General features: G+C 40.2%; 3 protein-coding genes across 4 annotated transcripts in view; 1 reads left to right on the forward strand and 2 right to left on the reverse strand.

The window, feature by feature from the left end:
* Positions 1 to 9,635, reverse strand: part of acad9 (acyl-CoA dehydrogenase family, member 9) — a 91,190-nt gene extending 81,555 nt beyond the window's left edge. The window contains exons 1-2 of the mRNA XM_086086036.1: positions 9,399 to 9,635; positions 9,098 to 9,191 (exon numbers count right to left, since the gene is read on the reverse strand). Of these exons, the coding sequence (XP_085942162.1) occupies positions 9,098 to 9,191; positions 9,399 to 9,572 (268 nt within the window). The 5' untranslated portion in view covers positions 9,573 to 9,635. The remainder of the gene's footprint in view (positions 1 to 9,097; positions 9,192 to 9,398) is intronic.
* A 1,926-nt stretch (positions 9,636 to 11,561) lies between these two features.
* Positions 11,562 to 19,502, forward strand: ap5b1 (adaptor related protein complex 5 subunit beta 1). Its single transcript, XM_086087491.1, has 3 exons — positions 11,562 to 11,824; positions 14,352 to 15,137; positions 17,261 to 19,502. Exons 1-3 carry the CDS (start codon positions 11,690 to 11,692, stop codon positions 19,166 to 19,168), a joined length of 2,829 nt encoding a protein of 942 aa, XP_085943617.1. The 5' UTR covers positions 11,562 to 11,689; the 3' UTR covers positions 19,169 to 19,502.
* Positions 19,498 to 19,815, reverse strand: part of c10h1orf50 (chromosome 10 C1orf50 homolog) — a 30,469-nt gene continuing 30,151 nt past the window's right edge. For both annotated transcript variants that reach the window (XM_086087493.1, XM_086087492.1), the window contains one exon: positions 19,498 to 19,728. In XM_086087493.1, coding sequence (XP_085943619.1) covers positions 19,543 to 19,728 — 186 coding nt within the window. In that variant the 3' untranslated portion in view covers positions 19,498 to 19,542. The remainder of the gene's footprint in view (positions 19,729 to 19,815) is intronic.

Consider the following 19,815-nt stretch of genomic DNA (forward strand, 5'->3'; position numbering starts at 1 on the left):
GTGGAACAAAAGACCAAAAAGGGCCACAGAGGTGCTGAAAACAATTTTTTTTAAAAAAAAGGGAAAAAGAAAAGAGTCTGGGTGGCAAGGACCAGTGTTGGCTGCGTGCTGTGGTGTGGAGCACGTTTTAACCACCCGGTTGCAATTGCAGAGTAAAAAAAAAAAAAATGGTGGCTACGAGGACAAAAAGAAAACCCACGTGGTCCCGAAAAACTTGTTTGCGGACACGACCACCAGAGTGTCTCAGGGCAATATCAGGAAGGGAAGAGGTGCGGAAGAGAGAGAGCGGGCAGGTCTTGTGTCAGTCTTTTTCAAGACTCCGGTGGGACCCACCTCAATTGATGCAGATGAGCCAGGGTTCAGCCAATCCCCCTTCCGGTCACAAAGCGCAAGTCTGGAGATTTTAAGGTACGCATGACAAAAATTTGGGCTAGGTTTGTCAAGTCATCTTCCAAAAAGCACATTATCCTTTAGCACATCTCAAAAGGTTAATAGCACATCATGAAATCATTTTGTTCCCTAAATGTTCTCTCTTTAGCTAACTAAATGATTTTGGGGGTTATATTCATCATTCCTGATGAACTTGATGTGTTTTAATTTAGCAATCTATGCAAATGTAAAGGTATCCCATGACATTATGTGCATTGTTTGAGAACTATCTTATGCTTACCACATTGTATTAAATGTCTAGTGTAATCTTCCTAAAAAACAGCTGGCCTTGGAAGCATTCTGCTGAGATAAAAGTTGTACAAAGCGCATTGACTAATTGGTCCAGAAAAAATGACTATATACTAACTATAGCTTGTTAACTCTTTGACCGCCATAAACGTTATAAGACGTTTAGCATAAACTTAGGGAAGGGCGCCGAGGACGTTAAAAGACGTCCACTATGTTTTTTTGTTTTTTTTTTGGAAACGGGTGTAGGAAAGCCTTGGGCAGCTGTGCTGAAAGTATCAAGCAGATCAAGTTAGTATAATGACTCGATTTGGCCCCTAGATGGCAGTGATGAATCTCTTTGCACAAGGTTGGATGGGCCGCCCACCGTGGGCGTCAGTAGAAGACGTGAGGCGGAGCTAGAGTGTTGAGGAGACATGGCTGATGAAGCCACAATGGCTGATGAAGCAACCGGTTGCAAGCAGCTCACGCTTGAACATTTTTTTCAAAGACGGAAAGCATCGATCAATACTAAAAAGCGCATTGATGTCGACGATGATGATGACTCCGAGCTTGACGCCAAAGTTGGAAGCCTTGACGCGACCGTTATGATCACGTAGTAAGCCTCACCGGCTAAGCGCGGCTAGCGCGGCTAGCGCTGCTAAGGCCGGAAAACGCGCACAATAACCGACCGGGTACTTCTACACAATCGGACATTCGATCGGGCGATGGAGAGTTGGCATCGACCAATGCACATTGATGATGATGGTGAAACCCGAGGTTGACGCCACAGTTGGACGCCACAGTTGGACGCGGCCTTTATTCTCACGTCATAAAGCATCACCGGCTAGCGCTGCTAACGCCGCTAACGCTGGAGCTGCACATGCGGACATTTTGTCGGACAATGAAGAGTACCCCGAGTCCAATGCATATTCATCGGAGGAGCGGGTACAGTCTGATCACGGAGAAGACACTGTTTCTGGACTACGATGCCACCATGAATGGAGTGGATAAGAACATCTCTTACAACCCAGTATAGCAACTGAAGGACATGAGGAAGCCAGACGTAACTCTACCGTAACGTAACCGTAGCATGATCCTGATATTAGACTTGATGGCAACACACACTGCAGTATATACTTGCTATTCCCCGGAAAAAACGGCCTGCAAGAAAGTGGAGCTTTTGCACGCGAAGAGGCAATCTGTTGTGCAAATGCGGTTGCGTCTCCTTGCACGCAGGGGAGAAAAAAGAAAAAGAAAAACTGTCGTTGAAACATCCACATATTTGTAAATAGCACCACAGTTGCACACATTTGTAAATAGTTTGCCAAATTGTTGTCAAATTGTTACACTGTTGAATGTAAATAAACGTATTTTGCTATCAAAAAACACTTTTTCATTCTTGGTGGTAGTGTTTTATAGAAGTAAAGCACTATTTAGGTGTTTGTGGCATCATTCATGGACAAAAAGAAGTGTAAAATTCACTAGAATGCATGAAATAATATCGTTTCACTAAAAGCTTGATTTCTCCGAATTTGAGTCCAAAACAAGCGAAATCGGGTGAAACTAACCATTTTCTATTGTTGATTACTAAAGAACGGAATAAGGTAGAAACAAACTTTTTCTGATGAAAGATGAAAGTCCAGTCTTTCATTTGGTAGTATGTGTGTTTCCATAGTCCAAACAGAACATTTTCTGTGGACCTTGAAAGATCAGTCAAAATGCTTAAATCGGCTGGCACTGACGGCATCCCTTTTCTGAAAACGTCTGGCAGTCAAAGAGTTAAAAGGTGAAACCGTAAAAATGTATTTTCCACAAAATTTACTCTAAAACTCTAAAAGTCGACCAAAGGGGGTCGTGGGAAGAGAGGGGGCTGTGGGCCAATGGGGTGCCTGGTGGGCCTGCCGTGCCCCGTTCTCCTGCATTGGGCTTGGGGCGCGGGCCTCCTGGGTTTGCTCTCCGTCCAGTGGCCCGGGGGTTGTGCATTGGCGCTGCCGCGGCCTGGGGGGGCCTGGGGGGTTGTGCTTGCTCTGTCCTGGCCGGGGTCGACGGCTCCCCTCTTTGGTGGAGGTTTTCATGCATGCCAGATCTACCACACCAGCATCTACCGAAATTCAAACACAATCTGCTTCTTCCTCTGGTCGTTGAATTGATGGAGGCTGATGTCTGTGGATCCCACTCTGCTTCATCTATCCTTCCTTCCTTTCCTCAGTCTTTTCTCTGGTCTCTTGAGGTTTCCCTAGTTTCTTGGAATTTAGATGTTTCTGGGGTTGGTGAAAGATTCTGGTTGGTAACCCGGTGGGTAGTCTGGTCGGTGCAGAAATCCATATGAATAATTAGGTTAATTTAGAAGGAGTGTATTATATTTCAAAATCCCAATAAGATTTGTTATATTATAATGTCACACATCTTATCGAAGAAAGGGGATGAATTTGTGTTCTGATATAAAACCCAGTGCATGCCCTTGTTCTACGGACTTCTTCTCCCTTCTGGCCAGAATATGTGTCTTATTTGTATGTCTCTGTCAATAAATCATTGTGCCTTCAGTTCGAATCCCGGCCCGGACTTTGTTAGTCTTAGGATGAAGTGTGAAAAGGCACTTTGTCCAGATGATATACCTGTGGAGGTATGGAAGTGTCTAGGAGAGGTAGCAGTAGAATTTCTGACTGGGTTGTTCAACAGGATCTTAGATAGTGAGAAGATGCCTGAGGAATGGAGGAGGAGTGTGCTGGTGCCCATTATTAAGAACAAGGGAGACGTGCAGAGTAGTGGCAACTACAGAGGAATGAAGCTAATGTGGTGAGACCAGCAATGTTGTTTGGTCTGGAGACAGTGCCACTGAGGAAAAGACAGGAGGAGGAGAAGGCTAGGAGAGTTGGAGGTGGCAGAGATGAAGATGCTGATGTTCTTTTTGGGAGTGACCAGGATGGATAGAATCAGGAATGAGTACATCAGAGGGACAGCACATGTTAGAGGCTTTGGAGATAAAGTCAGAGAGGCCAGACTGAGATTGTTTGGACATGTCCAGAGGAGAGATGGTGAGTATATTGGCAGAAGGATGGTGAGTTTCCAAATGCCAGGCAGAAGGTCTAGAAGAAGACCAAAGAGGAGGTTTATGGATGTAGTTAAAGAGGACATGAAGGTAGTTGGTGTGAGAGCAGAGGATGCAGAGGACAGGGTTAGATGGAGGCAACTGGTTTGCTGTGGCAACCCCTGAAGGGAAAAGCCGAAAGGAAAAGAAGAAGACTTTAAATTACTCTTTATCCAAGCAAAAATATATTTTATCCGAGTACTTGAGTACTCTACAGAATTTTCGAGTATTCGAATACTAAAACACTCGATAGTTGCAGCTCTACTGTATTCCTTAAAAGGAAGTTGTACAACAACTTTTTTTTTCTGACCACTGGATTATTTGTTTCATTTTAATCTATTTTTTGAAATTCATTGTATTGTGTGCTCTATGCAAAATGACTTTGGTAAAACAGGTCACAGTGTACTGTTGACTGAATAAAGTCACAGCTCCACTTAGTGAACAAACAGTGTAAGGACACCATTCTGTGCTAGTCAAACACCATTCAGCATGTACGGTTTTGTGTGAAACTAAGGACAGTACAATAATCGGCTAAATTTGGCCCAATTGTTGATTATTTTGAAAAGCACTATAATCGGCTAACCTTGCTCTGCAAGATGAATTCTCGTAGATTTGTGAGTTCACAAACTCCAGAGAATACATCTTGTACCAAAGCCCGTTGATTTTCAACGATCCAACCCTCAATCACAGAGCGACATTGTGTTTGGGTCGGCATTTGCAGCTGTGACAAAACCACTAAGCGCGGACACCGTGGGAAACAAACTAACCTAACATGGACGGATGGACGCTGCGATTAATTCTGTTCTCGCAGAATTACTCACAGTTTCCTTGTTGAATGTTGAACAGCGCTTTATGCATTTTTAGCTGGTAAAGATGTTTGTGCTTTTTTCCCCACTACATTGAGAACAAAGACGACATTTTCCTCCGTGGCCGTGATTGCTCAAAACGAAAGTTAGGTAGACGTGCACAAGATGACGCATTGTCCAATGAGCTTGAATTATTGTAAAGATTGTCCCGCCTTTCCCGTGCAAATCAAATATATTGTGGAGAAGTCCCTTGAGTGAATCACAATATCAATCTGGCTATGGCCAGGTTAATAATCGGCAGCTGATTAATCTAATCAAATCTGATTAATTAAAATAACTTATTTTTCACAATTGGGAAGAATTTGTGCCTTTGAGTAGTGTTATCTTACCTGTGTGTATGTGTTTCCACAACATTTGTGTGCGAATTTTCGTTATTTGAAGGACTCGTACGCCGCGGCGTTCTGCACATAAGTCGTTTTTCTTCGGTCATTATGTTTTAATGATCGAAATAAGCCAAAAACAAAATCACGATAAAATTTTGGTTAATCGTCTAGCCCAGAACAGTAGGTTCTCAAAAATAAAGCTCTCGTGAAAAAAATATATATATACCAGTCAGTGCTTAATAATAGCCCTTTGAGTAACTCATAGATGCACCAACCCCCCAAAAAAGGGTTTAAAATGTTGTATTTAGTTACTTTAACCACTGCTTCACTCATCATATAAGTAGTAGGTATAAGGTGTTGGGATAGTTTTGTTAAAAATAAATAAATAAATAAATTATCCTTAAAACCCGTCTGTGTTATTTGTCCATTTTCTGGCTTTAAAAAAAAATAAAAAATCTGTTTCATCAAAGAAAAAGCATTTGAAAAAAATACACTAGGGACCTGACATTTCACCAGGATTGTTAAAAATTTTAGAAGTTCAAATTGGCGCCATGCTGCAATTTATAATTATTGCAAACAGGAGGGAGAGATTCACTCGAAATTCTTGTAATAATTGACTCCCGTTATAAATCAGTTTTTGATATGCTGTAAACCTGATGTGTTATAATGCATTTTCCGTGATTACTGATGCAATCGCTTCTTTGACGAGCCATGAACATGAAAATATAGGAATTTGTGTGTTGAGAGTGTTAACACCCAAAATCCACTAGGTGGCGCCATAGGCTAATAAATGAATTTGATTGTGCAAAGCCCGCTGCACATTGGTCAACATGAATGTGATAAAAACGGTTGGCATTACAATAAAAGTTTCGTGTTGATGTGTCTGAACTCACTTTCAGTCTATTTGGGCATGCATATTTGCAGGTGTGCACAAGAAAATACAAAGGTACTGCCCACAAATGCAAAAAATAATACACTTGTTTATTGTTAGAATTTCAACTCTTACTGGTTTGTGTTGGAACTTCTTTACTCTTATTGGTTCTGGGCATTTTTGAGGTCATTGTTCTCGCGATGATCACTACTTTGCATTTCTTTCACCACAACTGGTAGCAATGGCTAGAAAGATGGTATTGGAGGACGCGATTCGGCTCGTTTTAGAAAGTACTAATTCCGAAGAAGAACTTTATTCGGACGCTAGTTCGGAGAGCTTGGAAGAGGTTGAAGAGTCTACTCTTGGACTTAGAATGCCAGAGAAGGAAGAGGATGATGACGATGAATACGGAGATGAGCATGACGAGGTGTGGGAAGTGGACGCAGATGATCGCGGAGGTGAGAGCGAGGGGGGTGGGGGGGCGGAGATGAACACGACGAGGAGGCAGAGGATGATGAAAATGACGGCGATCAGGGCAAAGAAATTAGTGAGTGTCTCTCGAAAAATTTTAAACTATTATGGTCTCCTACTCACGGAGTGGCCACACATTATTTCCCCCATCCCATTCCTAACCCCGGGGCAACCGTCTACGCAGTAGCCAGAATCAGCAGCCCTGAAACTGCGTTAGATTTGTTTTCCAACTACGGCATCATACAGCGAACCATAAGAAAAGCTTCAAGCGGCTTGAGGAACTAGGCAAGGCTCTAATTTGGCCTGAAATTTTGAAACGGGAAGCAAAGCCTTCTACCGAAGGCTTGGTGGAGCAGGTGGAGCAGGTGGAGCAGGTGGAGCAGGTGGAGCAGGTGGAGCAGGTGGAGCAGGTGGAGCAGGTGGAGCATGCAGAGCAGCGTGCTGGACCCCCGTCTAAGCGCAAACAATGTGTCCTTTGCACAAAGCCACTTCGGGCTTCAAACGTTTTGCGCAAAATGTGGAACTTAGATTTGCAAAAAACACATCAAGACCCATTGCATGAAATGTTAAATGGAAAAAAAAAAAGTAGTTCTGGTGTTTAGTTAGTAGTAGTTATTCGTTTCAGTAACTGGTGTTTCATGTTCATGAATTCTGCATATTTGTTCTAAAGTGTTACTCATAAATTATGTCATCAAAATCAGTTATTGTGACTTTGACCTTCTTATTCTAAAGAAAAAAATATCTTGTTACGACTTATTGACTTATTCAAGGATCTAATTATGTCATATTAAATATTTTACTTTGATTTATATATATCCATAATATATATATACAGCAGTTAGTTTTGCTGTTAGCATAATACTGCTATTATTGTCCATTGGGGCATAAAAAAATAAAACTATATATGTATAGATAGGTCTGATGCCTACATTTTGAGCAGTTGAAAGTGAAAAAAAGTTTTCATAAATTGTCACACTTCAAAGGAAAAGCCTGATTTGGGACAAAATTACAAGACTTTTATGCAGAAAAATGCCATTGTGTAAAAACTGGGCAGACATAAATAAAATCTATTGTTATGACTTATGGACTTGTTTGAGCCTCCAACTATGTCAAATGAAATATTCAAATTAGTATTTTATTTTATATATATATACAGCATAGTTAGTCTTGCTATTAGCATAATACTGCTATTATTGTCCATAGGGGTCATTAAAAAATAAAATTAAAAACGATATATGTTTAGATAGGTCTGATGCCACTGAACATTTTGAGCGGTTTAAAGTGAAAAAAATATTCATAAATGACTAAGTTATCACACTTCAAAGGAAAAGCCAGATTTGGGCAAAATTATAAGAATTTTGTGTTATTCAGAAAACTGCCATTGTGTGAAAACTGGGCATGCATAAAAAATTATATTGTTATGACTTATGGACTTATTCAAGCCTCTAAATATGTCATATGAAATATTCAAATTAGACTTTTATTTTACATATATATAATATGCTGTTGGCATAATACTGCTATTATTGTCCATAGAGGGCATTAAAAAAATATATATTTTTAAAACTATATATGTATATATAGGTCTGATGCCAGTGAACATTTTGAGCGGTTGAAAGTGAAAAAAATATTCATAAATGACTAAGTTATCACACTTCAAAGGAAATGCCTGATTTTGGCAAAAATTACAAGAATGTAATCAAAACAAAATAACGTCCACGGGTTAATACAATGCTGAGGTTTTGGATAGGGACTCGGAATCGGCCGATCTTCAAAATGAAAAAATGAGGTGACTCTGACTCGAATCCAAAAACGTGTGCTCGGGACATCCCAAAAATTTATTGACGCGCCCATTTCTGATTATAAATACATAGTTATAAAACAGTGATTGTTTTTGGCTACAAATTGCTAAACGGGAAGCAAGAAGGTCAATCATAATTACACATTGGTGACATTAGGTTGTCATCTGACTGAATGATTTTGTATAAATATGTACCGCCAACCTTCAAACTTAATGTTACATTTTAAGACTATAGCCTGATGGTCATCATATGTCTGGGAAAATAATAATTTCTCTGGATTTATGTTTTTTTACTTGCAAAAAAAGTCATACGACCCTCATGGAGGTGGATAAGTAAACAGAAGTTCATCGACTGGATTAAGGAACTGTCCACAACTTTACTCATGGAAAATATAACCTACATTATAAAAGGGAAACTGTCATTATTTCAAAGTATTTGGGGCCCATTTATACATATACATATATCTGGAGAGTGTGGATCTTAGTCATATCAATAAGCCTAATCAGACGTAATTTATGGTGGTCCTCTGCATTTTTTTAAACTAATATTATTTCTGTTGAGATTTAATTTATGTATATGTATGAAACTGTGTTTTGGTGTGTGTTGTACATTTGAGTTTGTCCTTTTCGATTTGACATATTGTGAAGTAACTTGGGCTAAATCTTGCCAAGTTTTTTTTGGGGGGGGGCATGTAATTTTGCACTCAGGTAGTATTTGTCATTTGTTGTGCTCTTGTCTATGTATGCAATCTTGATGTTGGACAATAATCTTAGATAGCCTGGTGGACAGGTCCTTTGCCATGAGAACAATCTTGCTTTTTGTAAGTTGTTAAAAGTTATTTTTTTAGAAAATATATTGCTGGTTTAAAAAAAGAAGTTAATTTTGAGTGAGTGTGAGAACACATTTGAACTTTTCTCGGTGTGTGGGGGATAGAAAAGGGTGAGAACCGCTATCTTGAAAGTAGCAAATTTAGCAGGCAAATGTAATATTTTAATAATAACCAGTCACTTGTCCCTCACCTTCTTCATTGAAGAATTTTTCCACAGGAGCAACAAGCTGGTTGATCTCCTCCAAGTCTTCATTTCCAATTTCTGGAAAGGGAAATACTTCAGCCTGAAGGAGAAAAACGGACTCAGTTCTCAATAGAGTATTCGTAAATATGGTCCCAGTAAAAAAATAATAATACAATACAAGTAGGCAGTTAAGTCACTTATCTCTCTGCTATGAGGCAATAATTTCGCAGCGCAACGAGAACACAGGCACAGATACAACAAACCCCAGTGATTTAACCTTCTTACGTTCAAATATTGTTGCTATTACCTGGTTAACTTGACCGAGGAACAAGTCTTTGGCGTACGCGAGATTTCGTGAATGAGTTTTAAGTGACCTCTGCGGCGGAAAACGACAGACATACTTCGGCCTTGGACAGCGCAGAAGCTGCTTTCGTATCCGAAAACAGTTGGAAAGGACGCTTATTCTACTCATATTCATCATTAATTGAGCGAGCAGACGCTAAATGCTAATCGCGACTACTGAACACACACACTTCAAGGGATATAGCAGACGTTTATGCACTGATATGTATATTATACTGGATAGCCGATAGGTCAAGACTTTTGAAGCCGCGAGGCCGCCATATTACCACTCCCACGAAACGTTTCTCGGCATATGATCCAAATTACAGTATCCAAATTGGAGAACATTTGAGATAGTACTTAATAGAAACAGCATGATTTATTATGTTTTAAATTTGTTCAACATAAGGGTTAGGGTTAAAGACGACTTCAGACATTTTACAACTTCCCTTAAATACATATGTAAATTAGATGCTTAGTGATATTTACAGGACGAAACTTATTTTCCTTTAAGCTTTTCCCTTCAGGGGTCGCCACAGCGAATCAGTTGCCTCCATCTAACCCTGTCCTATTTAACCTCTTAACTACGTGCGCGTGTGTGCGCGTGTATATATATATATATATATATATATATATATATATATATATATATATATATATATATATATATATATATAAAGAAAATAATTATACCTGTAATTCAACAAAATATGCGCTGTCAAATTTAATATTGGGGTCTAAAGAACTGAGCGATAAAAGAAAAAGGGGGTGTTCAAAGCAAAACATAACGTTTACTTGTTAAAAAATAGTGACCACCCCACCCTATACTAAGAGCCTACGAGCTGTATATGTCTAATCTGTACGTATAAGTATAGTTTATACAGTAGTCTGCTCGCGAGATGGGAGGGGTAAGATGGCCGCCTTGTGGCTTGCTATCCAGTATCATATACAGATCAGTGCGTTTATGGTTGTCAATGCACGAGCTGCGCGCGCATGCGCATCAGGTCGGCCATCTTGGATCGCTGACCTACGGCAAATACAAACTATGGACGGCAATGGACTATGCACTTTTTCAAGGCATTTCATCCCATCGATTGTGGAGAAAAAATAGGCAAAATAATAAATATTTTAATACTTATGTTGCATTGCACCAAGAAATCACGTACCTTGTGGTATTAGACAATATTGTCCAAGTCACAGAAATTATGCACACAAATAAATAAATAAACAAGTAAATAAATCTTTTAAAATGTGATTTTGAATTATCTAAACTGCCAGTGAAATTATGTGAGTGTTATAAACAGGCGTTGAGCTTTTGGAAGATGGTATTTACTATTTAGTACCCATACTTTTTCACCACATGGCTCTATCCTATGGAACAACAGAGTAATTACATCCAAAGGAAGACTGTTTCTTCAAGATTCAAATTTACAAGGCTGTGTCCTCCGAAGGCCGAATTTGTCGTCTGCATGACGTCCTCCCAGTGCTATTTGACAGCACGCATAAAGTTATATAGAAAACAAAAGCACGGACTGTAAAGCACATGAATGGACTGTCGGTCAATTCATTCGTAAGTCCGTGCGTGCGGTCGAGTCGGGAGTGACGTCATGCAGTCGAAAATTCGGCCTTCGGAGGACCCAACCTTGTGAATTTGGACACAAGCATAGACTGCACGCACTAATCCTCTACCGTAGAATTACAGGTATAATTCTTTAATAATGATGTGCAAGTTTCCTCCTGTAAACATCCTTCAGCATAAAATGTATACATGTATTTAAGACAAGTTGTAAAATGTCTAAAGTCCTCTTGTTTATGTTTAGCACATTAAAACAAAATTAAATCATGCTGTTTATACCAAGTACAGTCTCAACTGTTGTCCAATTTTGATACTGTAAAATATAGAGGATCGTATGCCGAGAAAGTTTCTTGGGAGTGGTAATATGGCGGCCTCGCGGCTTCAAAATCTTGGTCTAGAAGAAGAAGAAAAAAGAAGAAGAAGAAGAAGAAGAAGAAGAAGAAGAAGAAGAAGAAGAAGAAGAAGAAGAAGAAGAAGAAGAAGAAGAAGAAGAAGAAGAAGAAGAAGAAGAAGAAGAAGAAGAAGAAGAAGAAGAAGAAGAAGAAGAAGAAGAAGAAGAAGAAGAAGAAGAAGAGGGGAAAAAATAACAAAACAAAAAAAAGAGTCCAGTCAACACTGTTTGTGCTTAAGGACACTCAACCATTTGAAATGAGAAGAGGATTTTGGCAGGAATTTTGACAATGGCAGTAAATTGGACGAAGAAAATTTCTGACTTTTTCCGTAGTCCCTCCCGATTAATCTCCAAATCGGCGGATACATTCCTTTTGGAGTTGCTCCGTGAGCTCCGAAATGGCAGAGTTACAAACAGTACCAAGGTATGATACCCTCATGATGTAATGCAGTGGCTGATCGAGACACAAACTTTTATCTTAGCGCGTCTAAAATATAATTTGTCCAGTAATCGTAGTAAAGATTATGCTTTTACCATTTATTTTCTGTTACGCAATGGTTATTTCGCCGCGACAGACAAATGCATATAGCGTTATTTTGCCGTGAATCGCGCGAGAACTACAAGTACACATTCTGCGTTTTTTGTTTGTTTTTTTCGTATAATATTTTTTCCCGTATAGCTTTATTAAACAATTTCAAACAGAATATACAAACAAATTGTGAACACTACACAAACACGTTATTAATACAGAAAAAAACCCAGAACAACAAAAGCCAGGGGGGATATTTTAAATAAAAACATTCAGTACACATTCTGCGTCTGTGTACCAGTGGTTCGGATCAGTGAAAATCAGCGGGCTCTGTACAAGATGGATTCTCCGGAATTTGTGAACTCACAAATACCGCGAGAATTAATCTAGCATGGGCAAGGTTATAAGCGAAGTGCGCATTACGTTTGCGCATGCATGAAAATCAAGTTAAAAAAAAAAACTTGCTACCAAACAAAGCCGTAATTTGAATGGCGGCAAATGGAGTGCTGAAAGTGTTTGCGTAACTGCACACCTTAAAGCTTGCAAGCATTGTTTAAACAGCTTTCAGCCTTAAGTGACAAAACAACAGGTGCACTTGGTGCCATTTTTAACTGTCTTAATGGAGATTATAGGCAAAAAAAACACACCATTGCAAACCTCGAGAAGACGTAAGTGTACTCTTGTAAACATCCGTTCACTCTTCCAAATTTCCAGACAGAAAATAAAGATCTAAACTAGTGATGCACCGAATATTTGGCCACCGAAAATTTTCGGCTGAAAATGGCTTTTTGTGTGTGTGGCTATTTTTACTATAAAATTAAAGGCGAAAGAATATGGCTGAAATAGGTTGTGGTGACGCAAGCAAAAAACTGCTGCAAGCAAGCGTCTGTTTGAATTAAACAGGGAACACAGCAGCTCCTGGGGTCATTGCGCACACCTTAGGGGAGGGGTGTCGCTAGGTGTACAACATTTAAGTGGGTCGAAAAAAGACAGAACTGCCGTGTACTGCAGTACAGGTGAGCCACTCTTTCTCCTGCAGCGCCTTCCCTTTTTCTTTTATTTTTATAAGAGCCCCTTGAACGGTCCCACTTTTTCACCTGCATCCCGGTAGCCGTGTTAAATACTTTAGCTAATGCTAGCACTATTGCTATCAACAGGTTTAAATACGGAAACACTTACCGCTATCTCCGGGTGGCGACAGACCTGTTTAGGACACTGTGTGTGACTTTGCAGTCCGTTCCCGAAGCCGACTAGCTGGTGCGAACAAATGTATTTATTTATTTTTAAACGTTGGTGAATATGTGAATGTGCCGATTTTAAGTGCGCCGCACCTTGTCCCGCCACACGCATCCGTGCCCGCCTGTGCGAATGACATTGACTATAAAGTGCAATCGCTCAACCCTCATTTGACGTGTAATGTACCATTAGCAAACATGTCTGCGGTGTTTATATTGTGCTTGGTTAAAATGCCAGTGCTAAATAAATATTTTATAATTATAATATTTTAATTAATTATAATAAATGCAATGATAGTAAAAATTGGCATAATTTTTTTCCCCGTTTCGGTTTTTGGCCAAGCATTTATCATTTTCGGTTTCTGCCAAACATTTTCATTTCGGTGCATCCCTAATCCAAACGGATGTAAAAGAGGCTAAAATGGAAAATTTCTTGAACAGATTTATTTTGTCAATATCCTGAAACCGAGGGAGCAAACGGAACCATCACGAAGCTTGCTAGCGTACGTCCGTGTAACGAAACTAATGGAGTGACGGTCATTTAAGAACCTGCTTCTAGCCCCAATTGATCCCCTCAGTGAAGAAAGATCTTGATCGCGTCCCGGTTTTGTGTCATTGATCCAACTCCCGGTAAAGTGCATACATTCAGCAATATCGGCTGACATGCAAGATGGCCAAAGTCTTAAAACATGGGCTTCTTCCAGCCATCCGTCACTTGTCTTCAAGGGGTCAGAAATTACTTTGTCTCCAACGATTAACAATGACATAGTCATTTTTCACAGCGTCTCTCACTTCCTTCTTTGTCAATAAGACTGGTAGTTTTTGGATCGATGCAGCATATGCAAGGGCAGCCAGTTCGTCTTTCCGTTTCTGTCTGTTGCCAAACGCAGTCCTCGTTCTAACAGGCAAATGCACGGCGACTACAAAAAAGCTTAATTAAATCATCAACTTTCACGGGGTCTCCATTGCTTTCCATTACTCTTGACTACTGTTTGGTAGCCGGGTAACGCCCCCCTGCCCACAATGCACTGCGCGGTCCGAGATGCGCACTTCGCTTATTTGAAAAGTAGCTCGCAAGGCAAAAAAGTGTGGCCACCACTGTTTTAAACAATCAGTTAATCATGTATTTCGTACTTTAACTTAAACCATTCTGTTGACATTTTGCTCTTGTTTATCATCCACTTCAGGTCTATCTGCTGTCCCCACTATGTGAGCAACCGGTCCTCCTTTGTCCCACAGTCTCTGTTGGTGAAGAGACAGTCCTAGAGCTCCTGTCATTGTTTACCCACTGTCCGGAGACATGTGTTCAATTTCGCAGTTGTCTCCTCATCACCCTGACTTCTGTCCTCATCTGTACCTCTTGTGTGAGCAACAAAATACCTGTATGCGTGGAGTTTCTTGATCTGCTCCTTCAGATAGCGCAGGACACATCTGACCTACATGGTAGCAGTCTTCTCTTTAGAGCTACAGCATGTGAATGCCTACAAGAGCTGGAGACATGTTGCCCCAGCCTTCTTTCTCAGCGCCTTGAGCTCATAGGTGGGCTTTGGACCAAAGAGATGTCAAGACTTCATCAGCCATATGCAAGACTCCATATTCTGGTGTTGAAAAATTGTGTTTATCAGCTTGCCATGAATCCTGGATCAGGTGATGATTATCTAAATTTACTGGTAGGAGAAAATACAATTGTCAGCAGTGAACCAGACCAGGAAATTGGTGAAATTGCTAAAGATTCAGCCATCTTATTCTCCCTTATAATGGGTCACATGGGCACAGTGCCTATTCTTCAGACTGAGCGAGACTGCAAGGATTTACGTTCAGTCCTGTCTTCTACTCTGGAGAATTCTTTTCTTCTTACTCCACTGTGTCAAGCGGCAGTTCTACACAGACTGATGGAGGTGGTTGCCATGGTGCCTGTTATTTCGCCATCCATATTTAGAGCTCAGCTTCTGCGTATACTTGGAACCAGTGAGGTTTGTATTCTTTGCCAATAAATTAATTGCATCGTTTTCATTAATTTGCGCACTACTAACTAGGGATGCATGATAATTCTATTTTCAACCAATGCCGATAAATCAATAATTTAGAAAGTGCCGATGTCGATAACAGATAAGTAAGCTGATAATTGTTAGCAAAATTAACTTGAATAAAAGTGTACTTTCGAGTCCTACTATAAGTCTAACATGTACAAATACATTAAAACTTGGTTAACGTTTTTGGTGTCAACTTATGTTGTCTTTTAACACTTTCACTGCCAGCCAGCCATTTTAGAAAATTTCAAAATGTTCAATACCCACATAATGTGTTCAATAATTAGATATACACCGAATCTGCCAAATTACAGAATAGACTCTCTCCTTTCTGCCTTTTTTTCTGTTCTTTTATAATTAATAGAAAAATGTGCGTTGCACAAAATGCAGCCATTTCTCCCATGGACTCTCAAATTTGATCTTGTATAAAACGGGGTAACGATGTCATCTACTGGTCTTCTTCATTAAGAGGTCGACCTTAAAGAAGGTGCAGACTGTTATGTTAGTCAGCCAACTAAGGTCTCATCTACAAGGGTCAGACCCTGAACCCCGTTAGGATGGTGATACAGTGGTACCTCGGAGTTTGAACATAATTCGTTCCTGCAAAGTCTTCAAAGTCGGAATTGTTCAACCTCCAAAACATTTTTTTCCCATAGAAAATAATGTAAATGCAATTAATCCGTTCCCAAGCTCCAAAAACAAAATTCCTATTTTAATTTATATTTGTTTTTTACATTCACACCCTGTACAGTGTTTAAACAATAAAAAAAATACCTTACCTTTTTTGTTGTGGTGCGATGGCATCAGTGGATGATAAATGCTATGTTAATGCTTACTCTAGTTCAGTGCTGAGTTTGTGTATTTTACATTGGGCATATTGTTAGACTACTAAGCGGTCCTTGCGTGCGTTGTGTAACGTCAGTCACGTTGAACAGCTAAAGGGGTAGTCACAGTAGTTACAATGGCGCGATAATCTTCCTAATTCCACTGAGGTTCGTAGTATTGTATGTTTTACTTTGCTGCCGAAGAAAATTGTCGTGGAAAAATCTAAATGCACTCGCGAGTATGGAGCACCTCTGGGGGCCTTCACGATCTGACTGGAAATGAGCAGTGCATCGTCTCAACTACCGCAACGTGAGCATTCAGCATTGCTCGTCTTCACTTGGCTACCCGTTTTCAAGGTACGTTCAGCTTAGCTTGCTTTGCTTGGGTGTTCAAACTCCGAAAATTAGTTCAAACTCTGAGGCATTTTTTACTCATTTTTTGGTTGAAGTCCGATTTGTACGAGTTGCGAGACGTTCAAACTCCGAGGTTCCACTGTATATGGTGCAAGATGTTATCACATGGTCTGCTGTCTGCTCCTCAGCGGCACACTCACAAGCCGCACTGGAGGCCATACCCCATTTGTGCATAGTTGCGCGGAAGAGGCCAACACCAGTTTGAAGGCGGTTAAGCCTGACTCAAGCGTGTCTAGGGAAACATGTTCCTTGTGGTAATCTACTGGTGGTTGTGCATCAGTAAAGTTGTTTCCAAGTTTGAGATTTACAGTGGAGCAGAATCAGAATTTCCCTACCTGTCCCCGCTGAAAAAAATGCACTTGACAAGTGATTAGTGAATGAGTTAAACGTGTTATTTAAATAAAGTGGTATGGTATAGTATGGTAATCTGCTTATTAGAAGATGTTTGAGTCATAAATGGTCAAATAAAAAAGGTATTGTAAAGTTATATTTGGGCAAATTGTTACATAGAAGGTGGGAAAAGAGACAACAGTTTGAAAGGAATAATAATGACGATTGTCCTGTTGGGTTTAGGGTATGGCTCCATGAGACTATTGTGGGCCTCCCAATTTTTGTTGACTTAGGTGACAGCGGGGCTGCTTTAGTAAAAATGTGTTGGAAGCAATACTGAGCCAGGTTTTTGTTTGTTTGTTTGCACAATAACCATCCAGAATCTTGAATTTATCGTCAAAAGTTTTTAAATGATTTATTTTGGCCAAATTTTTTATATCACAAAAACTTATAGTTTAAACAGATGTGTGTTGACTTTTCTATCCATTGTGTTTTCAGGTTTGCCTTTTTCATAGCACTCTGCTGATGAAATGTGCCTATACAGACAGCCTGTTCAGTACTGACGATGAAGTGTTCATCCTGAGAAGACTGGTTGTTCTCTCCCAGCATCCACTACTAATACAACCAGAGAAGCTTTTCTTCATGGACTATATTCTGCATTTTCCAGAGAACAGGCCAATCAGCTGCGGAAATGGTAATGAAAACCCACCTGTGCTGCTAACGCCCAAATTGGCATGTACTTTAGCACCCACTGTACTAACTGATTCTGCTACTATGCTGGCCCGCTTCAATCTGCTGTTGCTGGTATACCAGGAGGAGGGTGATGGAGAGGAAGGCAAGGGTCTGGTCTATCTCTATGAACACCTGAGTTTGTTACTGAATATTTTGATAAGAGGACACAGTCAAGAGATTCTTGTCACATTTTTCAGGGCGGTTTTCCTTTTTCTTGTCTGTTTTTGCCACATAGAGAGATACTCTAACAGTATTGCGGATAAATTATGCACGCTTTATCACCGTCATACCCACCTGACTCTACACATTCTCAACTTGGCTGACCAGACTTCTGACTTGTTCCCTGAATGCAATTGGTCTGCAAGACTGTGCAGGGCTCTGCAGGGCATTATCACTGAGGCGCCACCTTCCCAGTTGACATTAACAGACCTCCGTTGGCACCTCAAGGTGCTGGCTCGAGTGGCAGAAGAAGCGAAAATCCCTCAGCTGAGCACGCTCCGATTACTTTCCAACATCATGATTACACCTTCACTGTGTATGACTTGTGACTGGCGTCTGGGAAACTGTGTGCTGCAGCTTTGCCGGTGTTTGATGACACATCCCAGCCTGGACTCATTATTTATCTCTCTGACCAACATCCTGCAACATCTCATCTGTTATTATGGCGACACGGACATTCAAGATCATGCCCGACTATACTACTGTCTCCTGACTACTCTCTCTAAAGAAAAATTTACTGGGATTATAACACAGGGTTTGAGGGAGGAAGGACAAAATATAAAACACTCACTATCCTGCATCATGGCAGACACCGAGAGATTGACTAGTGTGCTAACCATTCACCAGACAGATAAACCAGTATTGAGGCTGGTTGAATTAAAAGATCCTGAGCCACAGGGGAGAAACAAGACTAGCCGGGAAAGCCCGAACCTCAGTGAAGCACAGGACTGCCCAGGACTGGAAGCATACAGGGCGCAATTCAAAGACTCTTGCTTTGGCTCACAGGTTACATTGTACTACCAGTTAAACCATACCATGTACAACCTTTCCTGCTTTGATCAGGTCTTCAGCATACGCATGCACTTCAGCATAAGGGACAACAACTATGAAGAACTCGGTGTTTTCAATGTCCCCTGTCTTTTTCGAGAAAAACTGTCACCAGTGGTTAAACTTGTATTGAAGCCCAGGTTGCCTATCCCAATCACCCTCAGTGGCAGTGCCATTTTTAGCACCTTAAATGGCCTCTCTTGGTATACTTTACTGCCAGACATCCGGATGTCCTTTCAGCAAGCCTTTCTGCCATTGGCTATTCCCACCACTTGGGGAACAGTTGTTAAATTGAGTCTTTTTAAGTACCTCTGGGCTGAAATAAGTGAGGAAGATCATGCAAATTATGCTAGCACCCTGTTTTGTTGCCAGCTACAAGCAGAAGAATTGGGGTCCATGGTGGAGAAACGTTTGCTTCCGTTCATTATATCAGATGCAACCAATAAAACTGAATTGAAATTGTTGTTTTTCATGTCCCCAAAATTTCACATACTGCTGAAAATAAATTCAGAAGCGGATGCTGTTCATTTCAATATCGCTACAGATAACTGGCGGCTACTGCCTTACATTAGTTCTTTCCTTGGTAACCTATTGTCTTTGCCAGAAAAGGGTACCAGTAACCCTTGATGAATCACATTTTGGTTTTAAATGAAAACTGCCACTATTGTATTGCTTCAATTAATTGACAGAACTGATTTCACTCAGTGTGGTTTTATACATAATGCTCTAGTTTCACATCTGCAATTATGACAAATTACTTTTGCAAAGTTGTTGCATAAAATCTTATTTTACATTCTGATCACAATTGTGTGTGGCATGTATATAATTATATATGTGCATGTGCAGTACTTTTTTTTTTTTAATTCAATAGTACTGTATTTGTAGTGAGCTATGTTGTTTGCTTGTATCTACATGTTTGTGATCTGATGATGTATAACAATAAAGTGACTAAGTCATTTCATTTTTGGATGATTATTCAGGTTTATTCAGCTGAACAACTCTTAATTAGAGAGACCCTTGAAATGAGGTTCCATGCCAGATGGTAAAGTCGTCTGTTGGCCAAGTAACTTGTACGTGATAGCAATCTCTGTATCCCTTTTATGCACATCATCCTCAGGAGTCCAGGACATGTCGTGTTGAAGTTTGAATGCACCAACAAACAAGTGAGGGCAACTTGGGCCCCATTCCTGTGAGTAGAAAGTTTTAAAAGAAAAATCACACAAATGACAAAATAGATAGGTAGTATTTAACAACCAGGATGCTGGGGCACATTT

The sequence above is a fragment of the Leptonotus elevatus genome, chromosome 10 (assembly GCF_054856555.1).
Source record: "Leptonotus elevatus isolate MCC_2025b chromosome 10, RoL_Lele_1.0, whole genome shotgun sequence".
NCBI classification, from domain to species: Eukaryota; Metazoa; Chordata; class Actinopteri; order Syngnathiformes; family Syngnathidae; genus Leptonotus; species Leptonotus elevatus.